The 23414-nt window shown below is 44.4% G+C and overlaps 1 protein-coding gene across 4 annotated transcripts in view; it reads left to right on the forward strand.

The window, feature by feature from the left end:
- Nucleotides 1-11060: 11060 nt before the first annotated feature.
- plxna2 (plexin A2) overlaps nucleotides 11061-23414 on the forward strand; it is a 278378-nt gene continuing 266024 nt past the window's right edge. The window contains exons 1-2 of one of the 4 annotated variants that reach the window (XM_049580229.1): nucleotides 11061-11181; nucleotides 11383-11496. Coding sequence is in view for 2 of the 4 variants with exons in the window: in XM_049580226.1 (XP_049436183.1) it covers nucleotides 11559-11610 (52 nt within the window). In the remaining 2 variants the exon portion in view is untranslated. Of the gene's footprint in view, nucleotides 11182-11382; nucleotides 11611-15644; nucleotides 15678-16179; nucleotides 16728-23414 lie in introns of those variants that run through there. The other 3 variants (XM_049580226.1, XM_049580227.1, XM_049580228.1) reach the window with 3 other exon arrangements.

Here is a 23414-nt window from a genome sequence, read left to right on the forward strand (position 1 = left end):
AGATGCCTCGTTCTGCATTTCTCACGCACCCTCCAGAAAGTGGCTGCGACAGCTACATTTTCTTTTTCTATTTGACATTTCCTGTGACCACAAAAATCCTGCAACAACGTGTTTGCCTCACAGAGAGAATAAAAAGAAATGAAAACCCTGAAAACAGGAGTGAGGATCTGTGCTCCTGGGGTTGTCTCTGGAAATCATGCTGGAGACTCCCTGCCATCAGCGGTGTTTGGTGTACAGCGCGGGGCACATGCCAGGGCAGGCTGCACAAAAATAGTAGCATTACTAAGGATCTTAGGGGGGGTTTGGCTGGTCATAGCTCTCTGGGGAGGAAACCGTGATGTGTTCTCTCACTTTCTCTCAAACACCTACACACACACACATACACACACACACAGAAGGAGAAAACCAAAGGCCATGCAGCAGAGAGGAAGAGAATAAAGAAAGGGAGGAAGACATTGTGTAAGATTAGTTTTCTGTGCCCAGTGTCTACAGGCAGCAGTGACGGAGCTTAGGGTCATCTGTGAGAGACTGAGCCAACACACAAGTCACATTCAGGGACAGACAGGGTCTCCAACTGCAGCATGTCTGTTGTTTCTGTCTTCTTTGTTTTGGGTTTTATTGCAGCTAAGTTGAGGTGAGGCTTCAGAGACGTCAGCCAGGTTTTGTCCATAAAAACAACTTTATTGTTCTTGTTTTTAGCTGTATGTCTACATCAGTCTATCTTCCTGGAAGTTTTCTTGGACGTATGTGTAAGAACAGTGAGAGCAACCTAAAGTTGGAGTCAAATTCTTCGTATGAGTGCACATACTTGGCCAACAGATTCTGATTCTCTTTGAGTAGTGCTCACAGTTAAAACAGAAAGTACACCAAGTCAAGGGCAGATCTCTGTCAGGTGGTCTCACGAACAGATCGAGCTCTGCTGTAAGGTACTGTATGTGAAATATAGATACAATATAATAATGACCCCTCCGAGAATTGCCACCATAACGTGGTGGAGGGGTTTGTGTGTCCCCATGGTCCTGGGAGCTGTATTGTCGGGGCTAATAGCCTCTGGTAGGGTCTACCAGGGCCAAGTGGTCCCAGGGGAGGGGCCAGACTAAGAGCGGCTCAAGAAGACTACGATGAAACGGCACATTCAGAGACAGAGTACCTCACCCAGTATGGGGACACCGGGGCCTCCCTCTTGAGCTCGACCTGGAGGGGGAGCTTGCCAGCGAGTGTCTAGTGGCCGGGCCTTGGACCACGGGGCCTGGATGGGGCAAAATTATGAGTTTAATCTCGTAATATTATGACTTTATTCTCGTAGACTTACGACTTCATTCTTGAAATCTACGATTTTTCATTTCCTTTGTAGGTCATAACCTATTGGGTATAAAATGAATCTTCAGATCCTTTGGTTCCAAATGAAAAAAGCTTTTCGATGGATGTCAGGATTTTTGTTTGTTGGGGTTTGTTTTATTATAAGGCTTGTTTTTCAGGGAAGTTGCAGCCTCTACTGGCTGGTGTAGAGCAGTGAGCAGTCAATGACAGTATACAGCCGTCAGTAAAACAAGTTTTTTAATAAATGTGAGACACAACAGCCACACAAGATATTCGACTGATGGGACCAGTAGTTTGTGAGATCAGTTGCAGACAGGCGGATAAACACACACACTTACGCACAACGTGCAAGCTGGCACAGCTACTCCTCTTTCCCACCTCCGTCCCTCCTACCGGCGCAAGTCGGAAAGAGGGAGGAGAGAAGGCGTGGGTTTTACACATCCGATTCACATCACACCAATCAAATGAGCCCCTCTCCTTGCCCTTAAATGCGCCGCGCGAAGGCGCAATGAGAGTTTACTCAATTCGCCATGGCAGAAGAGAGCAGCAGCGTCAGACGGCCAGACTGCTCCCAGGAGGAAACTGATGTTTTGGTCTGGGAGGTCTGCTTGCAGTGTCCGCATATACAGAACTGTGAGCAGACCTCCACGGGCTGATGATGCAAGGTAGCCTGGGAGGAGGTCACCACAATTGTAAATCAGTGTTGCGTTTCTCTCGTGTGCGCGCGCTCTCTCTTTCTCTCTCGCAGTCTCACTCTGTTTCTTTTCTTTTGACTTTTCTAAGATGACAGATGCTGAATATATACTCCCTATCTGATGCTGTGGCTGTTTGTGGTTGGCTGAGAGGGATGTGAACTCATTAGTTTGCAGCTGTGTTAATCAAATCAGGTTGGGTTTCCATTACGCGTGCCAAACGGTGCCAATCCCTTTTGATCTGACATCAGATGTGACGGGACAGTCAATATAGAGATACATTTATGTGCTGATTGCAGATAGTTGCATTGAATAGTGTTTTTTGTGGGTATTTACATTCTGGAAACCTGCCTGTGCGGTTTTGGTGACGTGTGCGCACTGTCTGCTGGTCAGCCAAACTTCAGCTTACACCGGCTGCGCTCCGCCTGCGCTGACAGTAGACCTGGTTTCAGCTGGCGAGCTTTTAGCGCACCTTCGGCGAAGCCTTTTGGCACGAAACTGTCACTGCGCCAAGCTGGGTCTGTCGACACCTCCCCCTGCTGCGCCACCACACCCATCTCAGCGCACCTCGGTCTGCAAAACTACCAAACTGAGCGCGCCTCGGGTTGCGCTGCTCGAAACTAGCTCTGTGCGGGGTTCGCCACCCTGCGCCGCGCCGGGAAACTAGAGGCCTTGATCTTCTTCCGGATTACAGGGAGATAACAAGTGTCGTAGTAATTTCTATTTCCCTACTCAGTGGACAATGACAGATGCAAAGTATGCGTGTATGTCTGTGTCTGTGTGGATGTAGAGGATGTGAAAGTACATTTGTGGCGCTGTAATGACAGAATATACAGAATATAGAGTTAGTGGACAGTAAGCAGCAGAAAAGTAAATACCACCAATAATATAAACTAATTCTGTAACAGAGAGTGTGTGTCATGTCATGTTTGCCTGTGGTGTTTCAATGCTGCTGCTGCTGTAGCGTGTTATAACTGGCTAGATGAGTATTGGTAATGTAGATTCGGTCTTGCACATCCTGAGAACATCAAATAATCATCAAATAATTTGTAATGTATTCCATTTGTTCCCTCAGCGGCTCAGGGAGGTTAGAGGAGTCAGAAATCCCCAATCCAAATACGGCAATTTTATATTTTCTTATAAGACCGGAGCAGCCTCCATCCCAGAAGGTCATTTCCATTCTTGCTTATTATATTTGAAAGCATCACTTGAAAAAGGTTTGAAACAGAGTTCTTCTGTATTCACAGAATCAATTCATTCTGGAGCCATCAGGGTGTGTTTATTCATCGCGTGTCTGAAATTGATGCACATTTCATTGCATTTAGAGTTACACTTCTGCTCGTTTTGCATGCATTTGGTGAAAGGCGTTGCAAAGGCGATGTGCCTCAGAAATGTCTTTGGGAGAACAGATGAGGAATTTTAAAGGCAGTCCTCAGGCAAAACCTACATTTTTAATATCATTTTTATAGATAATGATAGCCCAGAACTCCTACAGGATACATTTGGTGCTGCATTTGAGCTATTTCATCGGTGAATAATTCATGATTAAGAAATGAAACTTTGAATTAATCTAATTTGAATTTTAATCTTTTGCCAAAGCGACGAATGATTGAAAGACCTGGTGTAAGTATCCAGATGCTATAGTAAATGCTTCTGTCTGGCCTGCTCTGATTTACAGGAAGTTGAATCTCAAAGCAGTCCTTCACATTACGCTGCAAAACCTGAGAACCTCCAGCTGTGAAAACATGGATTATTGTTCATGCAAATAATGTAGCTCATGGAATTACTGATGATGAATATGGACCATATGGAACGTAGAGAAAGTGATTAGCATGAACCAGATTTGTTTTGTCTCTTTGTATGGGATTGTATGTTTTATATGGACACATATTAGCATGTTTGTGTTTGCAGGCTTTTGGAGTGAGAGTGCTTCGTGTCCTCCGTCACGTATTCCTTGTGTCCACGTTTTTATTTTTTCTGCCTGTGACAGTGAGGACAAAAATGAAGGAGTTAATGACTATGTCAGATTGCGATGCTGGCATTTTCCTATTGACATCCTCAATCCCCCCATTTACATTTCATATCTGGACGAGCCACTGGCTGGGGCCTCGTGTGAAAGGCCAGGCTGGATTAAGGTATCACTGTGATTGTATGCTACCTTATGGACAGGCAGACAGGCAGAGGACCTAAATCCCTGTCTGGAGCAGAGCAGGTCTCAAGCTGCTGGTAAGCTCTCATCAGTCTCACCCTCTGCTTCACCGCTCTCCCTCCCTCTCATACCTCGGAGATCAGGCGTGATGGCATGTAATGGTGGATATAATTGCTTTGTCCTCTATCTGTCTTTTTCCTCTTCTCCTCTCTGGTTGGAAGTAACCAAATGGAATGAGGTGACGTGTGAGGAGAGCATGAACTCTTTCTGATTTGAGGTCCAGTGTGTCGGATTTAGGAGGATACACTGGCAGTACAATAAGTATGTTTCCTTGAGTGAAAATAAGAATTATTGTGTTTTTGTTGCTTTACAATGAGCCGTTTATATATCTATCTAGGGTGCAGGTCCTTGTCCACAGAGACAGATATGTCGCACAGCCACGGGCAGATTATGAGACACTGGGCCCCTGGGCACAGATGTGCAAAAGGCCCCACCCCCTCTCCTACATGGCATCAAGAGACACAGATTTGTGGTGGTTTTTCCTCTCCACTTTTTTTTTTAAATGTTTTTTGTGTCTCTTTTTAGTCGTCAGCATCTTTATGGTTGCTTTTGTGTCTCTTTAATTTCAGACAACATGAAAACAACAACTTTTATGTCTACAAACTGAGGAAATAAAAGACAGTTTAAATTAACTTATAACTCAAGTAAAATCAAGGAAAGGCTCTCTGATTAAAGTCTGTTTTACGACGGGACTTAAAAGAGATCACTGACTCGGCCGACCTGATTTCCTCGGGCAGATTGTTCCAGAGCCTCAGGGCCCTGACAGCACACAATCTGTCCCCTGTCCCTAGTTTTCAGCTGGGTCTCTGAAATGGGCAAAAGACCTCTGCTCGAGGACCTCAAAGTATGTCCTGGTGTGTACGGCACTAAGAGGTCGGCAATATAGCTGTGACAGAGACCATGAAGAGCCTTAAAAGTAATCAGTAAATTCTTAAAATCTATTCTAAACCATACTGGGAGCCAGTGTAAAGAGGCTGAAACTGGAGTGATGTGATCACGTCTCTTGGTTCTGGTTAAAAGCCTGGCAGCTGAATTCTGAGCAGCCTGGAGTTGATTAGTATATTTTTGATTCAGTGCATCTCTTTGTCATCTTTTCGAGCCTCTTCTTCATCAGTATGTGTTAATATGAGGGACACTTTGCAGGTGAAGGCCATGGTAGGCCCCGACACTTTGGGCCCCTGGGCCTGTGCCTGGTAGGCCCATTCAGTAATTCATCCATATACAGGAGAAGATAAAGATGTACTTTATTACTCCCCAAGGGGGAATTCAATCTTTCACTCTGTTGTCATATACACACAGGCTTGAAATACACACACATGCACAAACAGGACCTATACATGCATTAAATGGAGAGATGTCAGAGAGAGGCGGCTGCCTTTGGACAGGCACCCCGGGCAGTTGGGAGTTGCCCAAGGGCACTTGGTGAACTGGCACCTCTCCAGCAACCAGTCCAGATTCCATGCATGGTCCATACGGGGACTTGAACCGGCGACCCTTCGGTTCCCAAGCCAAGTCTCTATGGACTGAACTACTTCCATGTCTGCAGTGAAACAGAACAGACACACCAAACACCAGCTCTAGATGAGGCCATTTGTAGGGCGTTTTTACGTCAGCCACCATACGTGGAAGCCCCTCCGCGCTGACCAGCATTGGAAAAACACTGATTTCATGTAACATGAAACTGCTTTATTCTGTTTTTTCGCCGGTTTTACTCACCTGGTGTGTTTGTTTTTCAGAGGAAGAGACCTCTGCAGATACTACAACTCACAGTGAAAACCTCCCAAACATCTGGATCTCAAGCAAGGTGAGCACTTGTAGCAGTTGCTGGGCGAACAGCGACATGCTAAACAGCATTAAACAAATGCTGATTTGTGTAACATAACATGAATCTGCTTTATTCAGTGTTTTTACCGGTTTAATCACCTGGTTTGTTTGTTTTGGAGAGGAAGAGATCTCTGTGGATAATTCGGCTCCTGGTTAAAACCTCCTAACAATGAGCACTGATGGAAGTTTCAACTGGTTGCAATCTGCAATCCTCACTGCTGGATGCCACTAAATGTCCTTTAATCTCACTGTTCCTTTAAAAAAAAAAGTGCTTTCTGTCTCATGTTAAGAAGCAAACGTCAGATTGGCTCCAATCCGACAATATTTTGTTGGTGTATCTGGCAGTGTTTGTTCCTCACCCACATATATCTGGTAGCTCAGTACAAGTCAACTGTTTTCATATTGATGCAAAGCATTAAGTAGCAGATGCTGCGTGCTGACTGAATATGTTGTTCTCTCTCTGTTTAACAGGGCTCATAAGCCCTAAAATCATGTCTCAGTTCTGCAAGCTTGCTCCCCGCCACTGTAAATAGCCACTATCAAAAAGTGAGCTAAGGTAGAACAGTAATCCCACCCAACGCAGCCAGTTGTCGGGATTTTCCCTCCTCTTCTTTACAGATACTACGGATAAAGCGATTGTCTTATTTCCTCTGTAACACTCGTGAGTCAGAAAATGTGTTTCTCATTGTTGCGGAACTATCCTCCACAACCGTGAAGGATAAGCATATCCAAGGTCCCTTATTAGTATGCAAAACAATGCATCATATTTTTTCCACCATGTCTCATTTCCAATTGCGAATGAGGAAGGAATGAAAAATATGCGGGAGATTACTGCGTTAAACAATTTGGTTCTGCTTAATAGTGACTCCTTTGATTTGGTCCCGGGCCCCTGAGATGAGCGCGGATGAGGAATGATTGAGATGCACGGTGGAGCTCGTTCCTGGCTGCTCTGCTCTGCTAAGCAGGCCCACTTCACCATAATAAGAGGTCATCCCTGGAGGAGTGTGGAAATGTGTCTAATTAAAACAAAATGCTTTATCAAGAGCTGAGGCAAAGTGAACAGCCCGAGTAAAATAAATAGCCAGCAATTTCCTGAGATTCACATTCTGATAAGCATCATATTAAAACAGCCACCTATCTAATGGAAGTGCTTTGCATTGTGAGAGGACTTTTGATAATTTTCTCCGTTTCGCGCTTTTCCTCGCTCATTTTCTTCCCATACCCCGTCCTGTAGTCGCGAGCATCTGTGTGTCTGTTGGTGGTTGTGCATGACACATAAACTGAGCTTGTTTTGTTAGGCATTTTGCATTTTGCTCACCTGCGGTTCAGCAGGAGTGTAAATTACTTAGTGCTGTGGGCACAAAGTACTTAATTGTTTTTTTATATCATCATTATTCATCTTCCCTGACAGCTCAATTGTGGCACTGATGTGTTGAAAGATGGACCATCTGTACTTTTGCCACTTGCTCTCACTCTCTCCCTCACCCGCTCCATCTCTGATGCTATTTCCGAGGTGCCATGTTTCCATACTGATGACATCTGAGTTCATGATTTGTTGCCACGAGTCTGATGTTTGAGATTACAGCACAAGGCTGCGGCTCGTGGAAGTGCCTCCGAGCAAGGACAAAATAATAATAATAAAAAAAAGAACAAACAATTTAATACAATGCCTCACTCAGCAAACATATCAGAGCAGCTTGCAATTACCACGTCTCCTGTGATTGCATCTCTGTGGAAATTAATTGCTATTTTAATTTTGTTTTTCCATTGACGGATCCTGACAAGCTTAAGAGATGCCTCCGATGAGACACGCACGTTTGGGCCACAGATCAGGCACATTATGTTCAATTGAACTTGAGGGTGGGTTGTTTTCCCTCAAGAGGGGACAGAAAACAAAATCACAGCTATGAAAGCGTACACTCACTGAGATCATCGCTCTGATATGACTGCCACCGTCCTCTAGATAGTTGCAATTTGTTGACTAAAGCTTGAGCAGGGCGCAGTGGTGTTAGATTTAATTTTACCTCTCTCCCTCTTCTAATATTTTCCTGTGTGATATATTTCTCCTCAGTGTAGAGCAGAGAAACTGGCCGATCATCACCACATGGTAGTGGGCTGCCGAGGCTCTGTCAGTGGCCCATTACTGATGTAATAGGCCACCTGTACGAATCAGTTTCTGTGTGTAAGAGTGCGTATGTGTGTGCAATTGCTGATTGCATGGCGGTAGTCCCTAGAGCCTCTTGAGTGTGTATCCGGTACCCACTCTAACAGGTGGATAGTGGGAAGTAAGTAGCGGGGGTGGACTTTCATAATGGACCCGGTTCAAATGCCACACACATCCGAGTCCCCAGACACACACTGCACATTCTGGACTTTCCTGTTTACAGCTCTGCAGTGACAAGTGCAAATAAATTTACTCTGGTTATTACCTACGGGATGCAAAGAAAAAATAATGTATGTTTGTAATAAGGTTTGTATGTGCATGTTAATTTTGACCAAAGATATTTCAAGGTATAATCTGTTAGGCCCTGATCAGGCAGAGTGCATTTTTGCAGCCTAGGCAGCTTTTTGTAATTGTTTTCAATGCGAGTGAAGTGTTTTGCTGCTGCTTTTGCGCTGCTGAGTGCCTTGTGTTTTTGCCAAAGCGCCCCAAATGCCTCAAAGTAAAAAACTTAAATTCAGAACAGAAAAAACACCCAAAGTCATGTGTGTTTTATTCCCACTGTCCTAAGAGATGAATTAAGAAGTGGGCCTTCTGTAGTAGCAATGCAAAATTGCAGCCTCAACTACTTTCCAGCTGTAATTTGCCACAACGATCAACAGCAGATTGTCAAACTGTCCTCGATTCATCCTAAAACAGGTCTTGAACCAACCATTCAGGCAAAGCTACTGATCCAGCTGGTTGTAGTCTGCATGTTTTCTCCTTTCTCAAGGGTCTTATGTACCCAAACAGATATCTATATTCATTTGTCCAGTCATCAAGTGCCCTCTACCTGTCTATTATTTATGCAGATTTGAAAGATCTGTAAGTTTACTTAACAGCAAAATAGTGGTTAAGCTAAGGATAGGTGATTCTGAGTGCTTTGGTAAATGGACTACACTTGTATAGCGCCTTCTAGTCTTCCAGCCACTCAAAGCGCTTTTCACACTACGAGTTCCATTCACCCATTTACACACATATTCATATACTGGTGGCTGAGGCTGCCATACAAGGTGCCACCTGCCACTTCGTTTTTAACACACTCACACGCTGATGAAACAGCCATCAGGAGCAATTTGGGGTTCAGTATCTTGCTCAAGGATACAGACTGGAGGAGCCAGGGGTCAAACCGCTTGTCCTCCGACTCATGGACAACCTGCTCTACCTTCTGAGCCACAGCCGTCTGCAGGCTGCAATAAAAAAAGTCAGCGTGGTGTGCCATGTGTTGTGCACCCTGCAAAACTCACTCTGCCTGTTTTGTTTAACATTTACATTTTTATATAAGATGGGGCAGAAACGAGAAGTAACTCGATTACTGAACGTCACAGATGCAAAATATTTGCATGGATGATGAAAAGATAGGCCACAGAAAACAACGGAGAGTGTGGGTTCGTTTCGTTCATTTCAAGCTGACACAAAACAAAAACTCTTTATAGTGCGTCAGCGCTTCAGCATGTCAACACAAAGCATCCAGTCCACAGAGCGAACTCGACACGAAGTAACATTAATGTATCTCAGTAAACATTTAATGTAAGTAAATATGATTGCAAGTCGAGATTAATGCTCAACAAGAATGTACTGTATCGGCCAATTATGCCGATTTCAACCAGCTCTGTGTCGCTGCAATGGGGGCAGGGTCTTCTCTGTCATCCTTAAAAAATTCCGGATGACTTGAGACCTGAGGACCCATAGGCATCGATTCAAGGGGGACACTGGGAACACTTCCACCCTCAATATTAAGAACACGTGCACCCCCCACCCACCATCACCACCATTAAATAAAAACATTAAAGTAATAGAGAATTTTTATTTTGACCAAAATATAAAATAATGCACAAATCAGTGCAGAAAAATGAACCACAATGCAGGAGAGTCTTTGACGCCCAAAATGTCCAGATGCAGAACACCCAACCACCAGCTCCTTATGTTAATTATGGATAATTATGCTGATTTTCAACCAGCTCTGTGTTGTTGCAATATGAGCAGTAACAATAAATGCAAATGCACAATGCATAGCCTTCCTCCAGGCTGCCAGTGCCCAGGGCTGCTCCGGCGCCCCACCAGCGGATGAGTTAAAAGCTCCAGCGAGCATGGAGGAAGTCAAACACTGTTCATCTGCACAAACTGTCCACACTGGTTTCACAAATTGACTGCGGTGTGTTATATTCTGTGTTAAGTGTCTGCACACACGTACACACACCCTTACTCCCCTCACAGTGCTGCATAAAATACCCCAAAAAACAAAGTACCAGATGGTGTAAGCAAAAGTATTTCTTATCTGATTACTTGATTAATCAGTAGAATACTTTATTTACTAAAATAAATGATAGCTGCAGCCTTCATATAAACGTTGAAAAAATAATTAGGTTAGCCTAAATGTTCCCTGTAATAACTGACGTGGTTTATTGTTGGAACAGAAATAATTGGTGTCATATGCATAAGATTGACAGTTTAGTATTTCATCTAATTGTTTCCTGGTATTTGTTTTTCTCGCCAGTCAGGCTGATTGCTTCCACGGGTCAGAGAAGAGAGGGAATGGAGTTTCAGTGGAGTCGACAGGTTGCCACATTCCCTTGTGATATCTTCAAACATGGCTGGAGGGAGAAAGAATTAAAGGCATCACTAGAGGCCCCTTTGAAACCTTCCAACTTAGTATGAAATCGCTGCGTGCGAGCACTTTGATCAGCAAACGGTCAAGCGGCAGCCATGCAGCCGGCCATCTCTCCACATTACCGTTGGGAGCCTCATTCCCAGCACTGTGCACAACCCTTCCACCTGACCACTGTTTGATTTGCTCACTGAACTGATCTTCCAACAAATAAGCTTTGTGCTTTGCCACGAATTACCTCTCTCTATCTCCCGTCGCACATGCCTTGCAGCATCACTCCCCCTCTTTGCATGCACCCAGCCGCCCTCAGTACATCCGGAGATAAACAGTAGGTAGTGCACATCACACAATCATAATTCTAGCAATTAACCTTCTCACCCACTGTGGGCTTTGAATCCTGCTTCACTCCTTACAGAAACACTCTCAATCTACCGGGTCAGATTCCAAATGTAAACACAGATATAAAGTGGCCAACGGCGTGCTTATCTGACAACACCCTAATGACCAATGATGTGTGCTTTGATTTCAGATCCGAGGTGGGAAGGTGCCAAGACTGGAAGTGGCTGAGTTATACCACTGAGAACCTGGATCATCTTGACTCAGCTGTCTGCTACTGTACATAAGAGACAGGACTTAGATGAAGGTCTGTGACAAGAGGTGCATCTGTGAGCACATCAAGAAGCAAACACTGTGTCTTTGCATAAAATGAAGGCGCTTGAAGGAGCACAGACATGGAGCATGATACACAGGCACGCAAGTATGGATATTTTCCTGTTGGATTGCCTGTCACATGATATTTGTGCATGTTGATTGACAATCCAGCCGTCAGGGTGAATGTTGGCATTGTATGTTTCTGCCAACCACAGATTTGTTACAACAAATCATTGTTGAAACTAAAATTTGGTGAGGTTTAGGCACAAAAACTACTCGGTTATGTAAAGGAAATTATCATGTTTGGGCTTAATATATCGCTTTTCAAGGCACATTCCTGGCAGGAAATGTAATAGTATCATAGTGAAAAAGAATTGCTTTTCGAGGCACTACTCCAGTGGAAAATGTAGTGATGTCTCTTCCTATTTGTGGCTATCCCGGCAGGAAAGGCAGTAATGTCTCCCTACAAAACAACCGCTTTTTGTGGCACTATTTCAGCGGCAAATGCAGTGATGTGTCGGTCTATTTGTGGCGCTATCCTGGCAGGAAACAGTGATGTTTCTTTAAAAACAACCACTTCTTGTGGTGCTATCCTGGCAGGAAATGTAGTAGTGTCTTCGTAAAAAATAACTGCTTTTCAGTGCTCTACTCTGGTGGGAAACACAGCAATGTCTCTGCCTTTTTGTGGTTCTATCCTGGCAGGAAAGGCAGCAATGTCTCACTACAAAACAACCACTTTTTGTGACACTGTTTCAGCAGCAAACACAGTGATGTCTCTGAATCGGTGGCACTATCCCGGCAGGACATGTAGTAGTGTCTTAGTGAAAAATAACTGCTCTTTGAGGCACTACTCTAGTGGAAAATAGTGACATCTCTGTAAAAAACAACCACTTTGAGGCACAACTGCAGCCGTTTTGTGGTTCTATCTTGGCAGGAAACGCGTAGATGTCTTGGTAAAAAGCAACTGCTTTTCATGCCATTTGGTTCCTGAAAAGCCGCTTGAAACACAGCCATTAGGCCCCAAAACCCAGAACACCACTCTCCATTGACAAAGTCAGCTCATATACTGCAGCACTTAGGAAACACTGACATGATACGTATGAAACACAGAAATGTAACGTGTCTATGGTTTGCAGGAACCTATGCTGCCAACATTTTCTTCTGGGGACTGAGCAGTGATTGAAAAGAGAATCAAATTTTAACAAGTTTAAGAAATATAATCCCATGACATGAATGTTCCATATAATGAATCAAAGGCTCATTCCAGCCACAGTCCGTACCATTCTCCCGTATCTCTTCCTAAAAATGTTAATATTTAAAGCTACATATTCGTCCTATTTCAAACAATCTACTCGTCTTTTCTTTTCCACTGCTACAGAATCTGCAACCAGCCTCCATCAGTCGATACGTGTCCTACAGTGAAACATGACTGATAGAATTGTACTGTGTGTAATAACCAAGCTTCACCTTGCAAAATGGGTTAATCTATCATTTCTCTCTGCACAAAACGGGCAAAACCTGTTCCAGACAGTTCTGTGTTCTTTCAATATGAATTGAGTTATGTTCCAATCAAACAAATCACAGCTTGTTCCAAACAGGGCTACTCCAAACAGGGCCATGAGTAATGGATTGAAAAAGTCTGTATTTGATTACCCCTGCCGCCCAGGGTTGACTAAGATCCATTTGAGAGGTAGTGCGGTGGAATTCCAATATGGACACCCTCCAGCTATTGACCCTGTCTTTAAGTGGGCGCTGTGCTTTTAGTGTACTTACACTGGTTGTTCCACATCTTCTTCCTCCTGGCAGTTTTGCAATACTTTTGATGGCAGACACTGGCTCCCTTTTCCCCACTCTGCATTATTGATGCATCAGAGAATGTGGATAGCCTACTTTTTGTCATAACCCACCGAGGGCACAGATGCAAGAAGATAAGGGGTTGGTGTTGGTACGTTGTATAACTATTTCAATGTCATTCTATCATTGGAGTAGAAAAACACGTATTATATATAGTATGTGGAACAATGGGATCCAGTCCAAGTCATATAAAAATAAAAGCTATAAGTCAGCACTTGGCAACAAATAACTGAGATCACTCCTCAAAGATTTATCATGTATGGATAGAAATGAAAGGAATGATAGACAAGTGCTTTTTGGGTGCCTTCCAATTGAAATGAATGCAATGCAATGGTATGCACAGCACAAGTAACATGAACCTTCAGCTTTGTCTGCAGGTCCTTAAAAAGTCTTAAAATACCTAAAATCCAATTTTATAAATAATTTAAGGCCTTAATAGTCTTTAAATAGTCTTAGAGGTCCAGTGTGTAGGATGTAGGGGGATATATTGGCAGAACGATGATGTAATATAATTTTCTTTAGTGTATAATGAACTGAAAATATGAATTGTTGGGTTCTCCTTACCCTTGAATGAGCTGTTTATATCTACATAGGGAGCGGGTCTTCGTTTATGGAGATTGCAATGAGGCATTGCCATGTTTCTAGGGTAGCCCAGAATGGACAATCCAAAAACAGACTCAGAGAAAAATGGGGAGCACACAATAGCATGTTGTGGGTGAGCCGCCAATCTCCGAGATGCCAAACTGCATCAGAGATGCACTGATTTGTAACATGAAACTAGCTTATTCTGTGTTTTTAAAGGTTACAGTCATCTGGTCTGTTGGTTTGGAGAGGAAAAGACCTCTGTGGATGATTTGTCCACTTTTGTGTCAGGATTGGCTGCAGAATGACTTGGCAGAGATGGCTGCCATCTTGTTTTTACATGGATTAGTGTATTGTACAAATGATCCTTCGGCATGTTCACTGACAGAAACTTTGTTGTGACTTTTACCTCTCTAGATACTCAAGTTTGATCGTCTTCTTGGCGCTCCGCCAGGGCCACTAGATGGTTCAAAAAAGTGTCCATGAACGAGGACAACAGGTCTAAGTTGAGTAGAATGAAGTTTAAGGTTAAGTGAACCCAAAATGTGATGTCCTCATATGAGGACACAGGGTCTCAGGAGGATATATATATGACTTACCTTCATACTTACCTGGAATGCTTGTGTAAGAAAGATGATTTGTCCAAAAGTTCATCTTAAATTTGGCTAAAATTTAACATTAGTGTAAGGGTGCTTTCAGACCTAGAGTTGTTTTGCTTTGGTCTGAATCAGGGACTAATTTTGTCACAAAGTTGCATAATTGCCTAGAGTTGGTTCGTGTTCTCACGACAGCATTTACAAGCGGACCAGATCAAATGCCTTGTGTGAGAAAGCTGCTCTTGATTGGTCAGAATTTCCATGTGGGAAAAATCCAGGAAGTAAACAAAACACTGAAGAAGAGTACACTTCCAATTTAAATGTGACACTTTCTAATGTCACAATGGAGGGACAACTGCGCAGGTTGATTTTAGCGCTGCTCATCGTGGACTATATTGCTGTCATTGTTCATTTTAGTCAAACCATACAGTTTAAAACGAGGCGCGGCTCCAACTAGAAAACCGACGGACTGTAACATGCTCATGTTTAACCCAGTCAACGTGTCATGTGACTGCAGTTGGTTCAGATCCAGGTCGGAACACATTCTCACCACAAACAAACTGCACCAGAGTTTGTTTGTAACAGAACAGAGACCACCTCTTCAAGGAAGTCTTGGTGTGGGTGTTTTGGTGCACACCCGACCGCACTGAGGGGGCAGACGAACTTGAGTTTGATTGAACCGAACCAAAGAGGGCAGGTGTGAAAGCACCCTAAGTGTCTGATACCTACAGACACTCTGTCAAAGTAAGAGACAAAAAGCAGATGTAGGCCACTGTGTCACTGACACTGCGGCAAATTCTAGGTACAACTTTAAGGATCTGAAACTCAGTGTTTTTGTGATTGACATCCCCAAAGTTGGAGCAGTTTTGAGCTGCTTGGGTCCTCTTGTATTAAGAGGTGTTATACATACATCTTTGAGCCGGAGAGAATGAGGGAGAGGATACTGATCCAAAACTAGAGAGCAGAGAAAAGCAGAAATGCAAAAATGGAGGAGTCCTAGTAGAGAGAGGGGGAGAGGGATGTTTCTGGGCAGATACATCTCAGCTTTGGTCTATAGATGGCAGTATTCTTACAGAAACAGTTGGATGAAGCGTGTCACTGAGTGGCTTCAGTGTGTGCTGCGCAGGCAAAACTCTGATGGGTAAGAGCATTTTCTTTTCATAATGTAATGCAATCTCCAGTTGCCAAATGTCAATATTAAGTCAATATAGTCGGTTATAAAGACTTCCAAAGGGAGTGATAGAACACTGTGTGTTATTATGTGTGTGAATCCTTCTACAGAGAGTTATCCAAACTGTGGATTATAGTAAGTATGTGAGGAACTAAAGGCATCTTTTTGGTAAGGTGGTGATTTTAATTCATTTTTTAGATGTGAGGGTTGGTGCTTTGCATTTGAAGCACTTTGTAAAGACACACAAAAATATAGCAGTGTTAGAAAATATGTCTTCCCTGTATATATAGTCCTAAATGTTGCTCCAAGTCTCTGAATTCAGCACAAATGTTTCTTTAACGTATCCATTATTAATGTTTTTCTTTGGGCGGAAACAGTTAACACCATAATGAGCCGGAGTGTGAGGGGGCTGGGTTTAAACGCGCAGTGTGCCAGTGGCGGCGTACACACACTACTGTACACTGATGGAGCCGCTAATCTATGTCAGTCCGGCAGAGCCCTGTGAGAAAGCAACGCTGCGGGTCTGAAGCGACGCTGCGAAACACACACTCACACACACACCGGCCGGACGGACGATGATGATGGCAAAGCCTGACCGCGGCTTCTTCATCTAACCTTGTGCAGAGCAGCACCGGGAGGACGCTGAACCCCGAACTGAAGGAATGTGCCGTCTCTGACACGCTGTAGTAAAGTCCCATCAGGAGGTCAGCTCAGATGCTGGAGGCTCTGCTGCCAAGTTTACGCACCGAATCTGCGATCACTCGCCGCGATGAAGGTTTTGAATGAATGACGCCACCGCCGCCGCTTAACAGGTTCCGTAGCCACATGTACCGGAGGAACTAGTGAATGTAAAGGCTGCAGAAGCATCACCGAGAAACGAAGCTTTGTCCACACACAGCATTTGGAAACATTTTTTGGTTGGACTGTGGATGTGAGTGTAGCGCGTCAGTTAAAGCCTGAAGACAGACAGACAGCTGGAGGGGGGACAGGAGGACCGGGAGATCCAGTTTAAATGAAGAGGTGAGTGACAACGGCTTAAATGTGCAAATATTTGAATCCCACACACACACACACACACACACACACACTGTTCTGTAATTTCCCACACTGCGGAGAGACAACTGGACACAGGCATTTTCATGTTTCATTTTATTTAGGCTGCGGGCTGTGAGAAGGTAGCAGCCCGGGTTTAATATTTCATCACCACAGCTCACACTTAAATGAATGCTGATGTGTGGCTGTAAAATATTATGGTTTACAACCCCCCCACCCGCGCGCTGTTTGTGCATATAAGATCATTGCACCTCCAGCTCCAGCAGGCTTTACGCACAGGTGTTGCTCTGGATCCTTTACTATCATTTATCCTCTATTCTCATTCATTAGAGCTGAGCTGCCTCCTCATGCACCGGTGTCAGTGAGTTACAATCTGCCTCACAGACGTGATGCTTCCAGTTTGCATCAGAGCCGCTGCTGCTTTGTGTCAGTCAGATCTTATAGTGGAGTATTTAATGAAGTTAGTGGAGTTATTTCTAGTGTCTTGGTGCTTGGATTCCTCTCAGTGCAAGACTGTCTTGTGATTTTGATTTGCTGACCTTGATTGTAATTTCAAAATGATGCGTGCCCTTCTGTTCAGTGTCACAGGATTTGTATTTATAGACAACTTAATATTTTTTTAAGATGTATTTGACTAGTTGGAGGCGACAGATCTGGACATGATGTCACTGCAACAAGTGAACCCTCGGCCAGTAGTCAGAGCTGATTATCGTCCTACTTTTTACATGCACTAAAATATATACACTGATTTAGTTTCACAAGGTCACCAATCTGACACCATGTGAACATTTCCCTCTCTTCAAGTGGTTAGAATCAACAACAATCTGGTGTATTGTCGCCAACTGGCATCAATTTAGGACTCCACATCGACTCTAGACTCTCATCTGTCCCAATTCAGCAGATGCACCTACAAATCTTCATTCTCTGTCAGACTGCCAGCGCTCCGGCGAGCACCCATGACAATGACTCTAAAGAAAATAAATGTTGTCTTAAGTAGAAAATTGCCTTACATTTGCATGAAAATAACTTACATCTGCCACGGCTGACGGGGAGCATATTAATCCCTCTGCTGGTGCAATCAAAACCCGTTCTTTCTTGGTGAGATCACTGCTTTTTTTTTTTTTAACGTGCATGTGAAGCGTGACCCACTCACATCATTATTTTAATATCCATCTCAAAGTGAAACAGCAGTTTGACCCCAAAGCAGCCACCAGGGTGGAAATTGCTGCCTTTGGAAGAACAAACCAGCACTCAGCATTGGCTTGATTATCACATGCTGATTATATTCACCTAATTAACTCCAATCTAATGGAAAAAAAACACATTCGCTGATAGTGTGGTGCTGCCGCTGAGCGATCAGCCCCTCTGACCGGCTGGCTATTCAGCAGCTGTTGTATGGCAGTTTTAAACACTTCTATTAGCTCTGCTTTGCTTCAAATGTATATCCATCATTTACAGTAACCTTACGTGACACTGGTTTATTGCTGCTAACTCGTTCTTTTGAAGGCGAGCTCATACAAGAGAATTGCTGTTCAGAATATTTTCAAAGCTGCTGTTGATCGTCTCAGTTTCTTCTGAAAGCAACAGATCGCAGATGGTTTTGCTCTCTTTTTAAATAATGGAGGATATGAGCAAAGATGTTAAGGATTCTGCTCAATGAATCGCTTTCAAGTGATGCCTTTGAAGGCACGCCGTCCAAGAAAAAGCCTTTCGAGAAGCACAACATCACACATACGTCCAATCAATAAGGTTAACCTCGCCGAGCTGGAGAGAAATTGCCTCGGCTGGACAAACTTAGGTCGAGCTTTGTGGAGTAACGGTTGATGTTTCTCTGCCACTGCTTCTCCACTTCACCTCTCCGTAGGGGGCTGCGATATTTTTGATTGGATTTAGGGTGCAGCTGTGTGGTCAGAGAGGTACTCTGTTCTTAGTATTTCTGATGTCGGGCTGATTTGCATAAGTCTGTTTCCCCCTGGGGAAAATATTCAGGTCTAGCATTCATGGTTGTTTTCGGCTGTGCTCAAACACAAGATAAATATATATAACTCAGGGTTGTGCAGGATCTGGTCTTCACTCCAAATATTTCATGTTGACTTTAAAAATAGCTATTTTTGTGTGCACACATGAGCAACTCTCTGACTGTGAAATCTCTGCTCTAAAGAGGAATCGGCCCTCGAATGCACCCTGTGGATTGTTTGAAGAGCGTCTAATGCACCCTCTGTGCAAGACTGCCTATCGCCATAGCTACCACCGCCACCGTCAGCATCTGTGTGCGACAAACTCTGCAGATTGGCGCACATGGCTCAAGAGCGTCCTCTGTTGATGAGCAGCAAAGAGCCCAAGTGACGAGCTGAGTTAATTGTGAAGGCCACAACGCGAGGACGCAGCCTCTTTCCACTCAGTGCCTCCTGATTACACCACGCAGCTACTACCATGACATTACTACCAAATTTCTAACTGCCTGATTTGCTCCTGAATGAGTTGCTGCCTTTTTGTGTGCTGTGTCACCACCAGCCTTCACGCAGCACACTGCTTGCTCCTCTCTGGATTCCCCCCTTAAGGCAGCCAGACTCACCACAGTTTAGCTTGAGAGATTTTGACAAGTCGTTGAGCATGCAGGCAGAATCCTTGACCTATTTCTTAATGAGTGAATACTGCAAACGCGCTCAGCGGCTGTGTATTCTGAACCCCCACCTCCCCTCCCTACAGCAACCCCCACCATCCCAACTGTCTTTTGCTCGCACACATGCACACACACGGCAACACATGCAGATAATGGTGCTTTTGTGAGTTCACTGACTCATTCTCCCACAGATATAGGTCCTCCCTTTGCTATCTGCTGGAGTGCACAAACAGCGAGTGAGTGTTTGTTTTAATGCAATTGGCCTCCCGTCTTCCCCTCACTGTAGGCTGTTTATCTGAACCTCTCAACTGTCCAGCTGTCACAACACAGATCTCAATCTCTCTGACCCAAACACACACGCTCCACTCGCTCAGCCTTGTTATGCGCATGTTTGTGCGCCTGGGATCTGCGTTTATGGCGAGCACGCACATGTGAGGATTGACATAAGGGAGATCTGGATCTGTGGTGACATTGATCAAGTGGAGTGCAGCCGGGTAGAACATTTAAGTCTGAGAGGGCTCCGGCGTCAGTGAAGATCACAACCTCCACGCGGCAGGCGGCTTCGTTTACATCCTCCTGTGCTCGCAGTCTCTACTCGGGATAATTGTAAACAGCAAGAGTTTTTCTACCTGTCGCTTACGCTTCAAGCGGCAGAGATAGTCTCTCTAGGCGATGATTATCCTAACAAACGCTCGTTTTAAGCTGTTGTTGGTTGTAGAGGAAGCACTCTGCTGATATGTTGATTCAGGAGTGTAGGAAGTGAGAAGTCTGTCTCTCTGCATCTGGAGTAACATGATACAAAACTTTGTTGCAGGGAGTCTGAAACTCATATGGGGCAGGTATCAGGCTAAAATTGGGAACTGATGTTTGGAGAGCGTCCAACATGATAGCTTAAGTTAGAAAGCAAAGCATATTGATTTTCAGACTCTCTCCATTACATAGACGAATGTTAGATCTCTTTCATGAAGAAGCAGATGATTTTTCATGTCTGGGCTTACACTGTGCGCCTGAATACATTTGGTAGAAATGTTGTTTTGATGCATCTGTCCCTCTGCTCTGTGCCAAATAGTAAAATCCAATGTTGCGTATCCTCTTGTAAAGCCATTCCCTTGATGCTATAAGCATATAGATCTTAAGATAGAGCGTTACTCTTTGATAATCCCCACACAATCGCAGATGTTAGAAAACACCACAGGACTACATTTAATGGTCTAGTCATGCTGCTGTAGCCGTTTTCATCATCTTGAGTAGTCGTGCGCGTTGCCTTCAGTGACTTATTGAATCGTTGAAACCGTTTTAAATTGATGACTACAGGCCACTACATTGTTAAGTAGCAGCTTGCCCAGTATGAGCAACACATAGCACAGAGTGCAAAAATCAATGCCACTCCTTTGCATTTCATTTTTCATGATACACAGGGAGACTGCACAGGGAGACTGTACTTTCTGTTTTTTTTTTAAAGGCTGTGATTACTTGACAGAAAAAAAGAGGCACCTTTCCTGCTGTTTACTGAGCTTGGATTGTTTTACTCTGATAGGCCTTTTCACAGAGTTTCTTTTCCACATCTCTGTCAAGATGCTTTTTCTTTTTTCGCAAGAAAGCTGTGTGTGTGTCCGCAGCTCCCAGACAGGCTCCAGTCAGTCTCATCAGAGGTCCATCGGGGAACGGTTAACAGTCGTCCCTCTGCCAGACGCAACCGTGGCCAGTCCAGATCCTGCTCTCTCTATTGATGGCAGCAAGTTAGCAATGAACCCCAGTGTGCACTCTGCTGTCCCAGAGGCTTGCCAGCTTGCTGAAACAAAGCCTTTTGTAGGGCTGCTGAATCCAACAGATGGAGAAATGGACAGTAAATGAAAGTAGAGGCAAAGGGGAATAAAGGAATTTAGTGGAGCATGTTTGCGGGTAGGCATTTAGGCTACTCCTTTGGGAAGCGTAACACCCTCACAATGCAATACTGGCAGAACTTAAATGTTCTCTCGTTGACATGCTGCGAGAGCGGCTCTGGGCCCCAATGCGAGTGGAGAAGGCAGTCAGCTCACGAGGGCTCTCCAGGGCCTGGGAAGCCTTTATTAAGATGTTAATGGAACTGCCTTCATGACACATTTCCACGGGACAGGATCCCTCGCCTCTGCCATTCTTTAGTGCCTCAATCTGCCTGCCACAATCATCAGTCTCTCCCCCTCGCACAACAGCCTGTTTAGGCATTCAGCCCCATCTCCACATTCCCCTGCCCAGGCGCTCCCTCTCTTTATCTGATCCCTGCTGTCACAAGCCATCCTATATTTTTACCACGTGTAACAAAATTACGCGATGCCAGCGATAAGGGCAGCAATCCTGGCACAGGGAGCCGCAGAATAACAAGTCTGGCTGTTTGTTTGTCACTGATCTTCACACCGGTTGGAAGTCAGACTGTCACCCCAGCAAGCCATGAGGGCTGTTATGATTTTTTTTTTCTCCCTCTACAAACACTGTCAGCTGGTAGCTTGTTTCCAGGACGCTACCTACACCGCTTCCCCTCATTCGCCGTAGCCCTCAAGGCTGCCCACTGCAGCCTGAGCAGCTTATCAAAGCAACAACAACAAAAAGAGAGGGGGAAGAAAGACCTCAAGCTTTACATACAAATGCCTCGACTTCATTTTCATGAAAGGCACTGAATGCATTGTCTCAACCATTTTCTCTTTTCACATCCGTTTGAATATAAGTCAGTTTAGCCCGGCACCATCAATAATCAATTAGCTGGTGTCATGGGAGGATGTGCCGTTTTTTTGTTTGGTGGAAACTTGACAATAAGTGAGCAACAAAAAAGGAGCGGGAGAGAGAAGCAGAGTGGGAGGGGGTTTGTGTTAGACGCCAAGGGGCAGCTGTCAGGAGCAGATGACAGTGTGTGTGTATGTGTGTGTGTGTGTGTGTGTGTGTGTGTGTGTGTGTGTGTGTGTAATTTGTGCTTGGCTGCGTTTGTTTGTGTCCATTTTAATTTATTTTTGTTTGACTGCGTGGCACATGTGTCTTTTGTGTGCGAGTGTGTGCTGCCTGTGTGGAAGATGAGGCACCAGGGTAGGCAGCGAGGGCAACACCATGCTGCGCTGCCCACACTGCCCCCTGGTGATGAGGATGCCCCGGCCTGCCACTGTCGCCATGGTTACCACAGGAAAAGGGGTGCAGACATTGCTTGTCTAGTCTGCTCATGTGCCATAGGGGAGCCGGCCAATGTCAGCTTTATCCTTCCACTGTATACTGTACACCGCCGCCAAATTATCATACAACTAGGACTTCTTTTCAACTCAAGGGGGCTATTACGGCCATTAGCTCTCTCAGCCATTTCAAAGCAGTGTGTAATTTTCTTACAAGATTGACTCCTGGTACTATTTGCCCAGGAATGGTAAAATCCAGTAAGTTACTATATTTACATGAACTGAATTCTCCCTATATTTACTGGATTTACACTGAATTTCCTCCTGGGGATGTAGGCAACACAAACAGTGGTGCCCCCAGAATCTTCTTAAAGGGGTGGCCAGATGGGGCCGCTGAAAATCTTGGGGTGTCACACCAAAATCAAAAGCCTTAACTGAATTTCAGGAATTTGATTATGCTATTTAAGTATACAGGCTTGTTGAAAACAATGTACCAGTCAGTGTTATGTGTCTATACATGTGAAGTGATTCATTGTTCTTCAGCTTTAATTTGAAGTAGTGCATTGATTATAAGGAACAAAATATTACTGGAAACAAGCCTTCTGGAGTTTACAGATAAATGGGTACCCACAGAACCTATTTTCATTCAGATATCTTGAGGTGAGAGTTCAAGAGAGGGATCCATGGATGGATAACTGAACGGGCCTACTGGGCACAGGCCCAGGGGCCCAAAGTGTTATGGGGCTTCAGGTCACTCGAAGAGGGAGGGACTCAAAATGACCATAAAGAGACACACAAAGACTATAAAGAGATGCAAAACAGCTGCAAAGAGACACAAAGACACTCACATCACTACAAAAAAGGGAAAAACAACCACTAAGAGACATAAAATGACTACAA

This window comes from Epinephelus fuscoguttatus, linkage group LG7 (genome assembly GCF_011397635.1).
Source record: "Epinephelus fuscoguttatus linkage group LG7, E.fuscoguttatus.final_Chr_v1".
NCBI lineage: Eukaryota > Metazoa > Chordata > Actinopteri > Perciformes > Serranidae > Epinephelus > Epinephelus fuscoguttatus.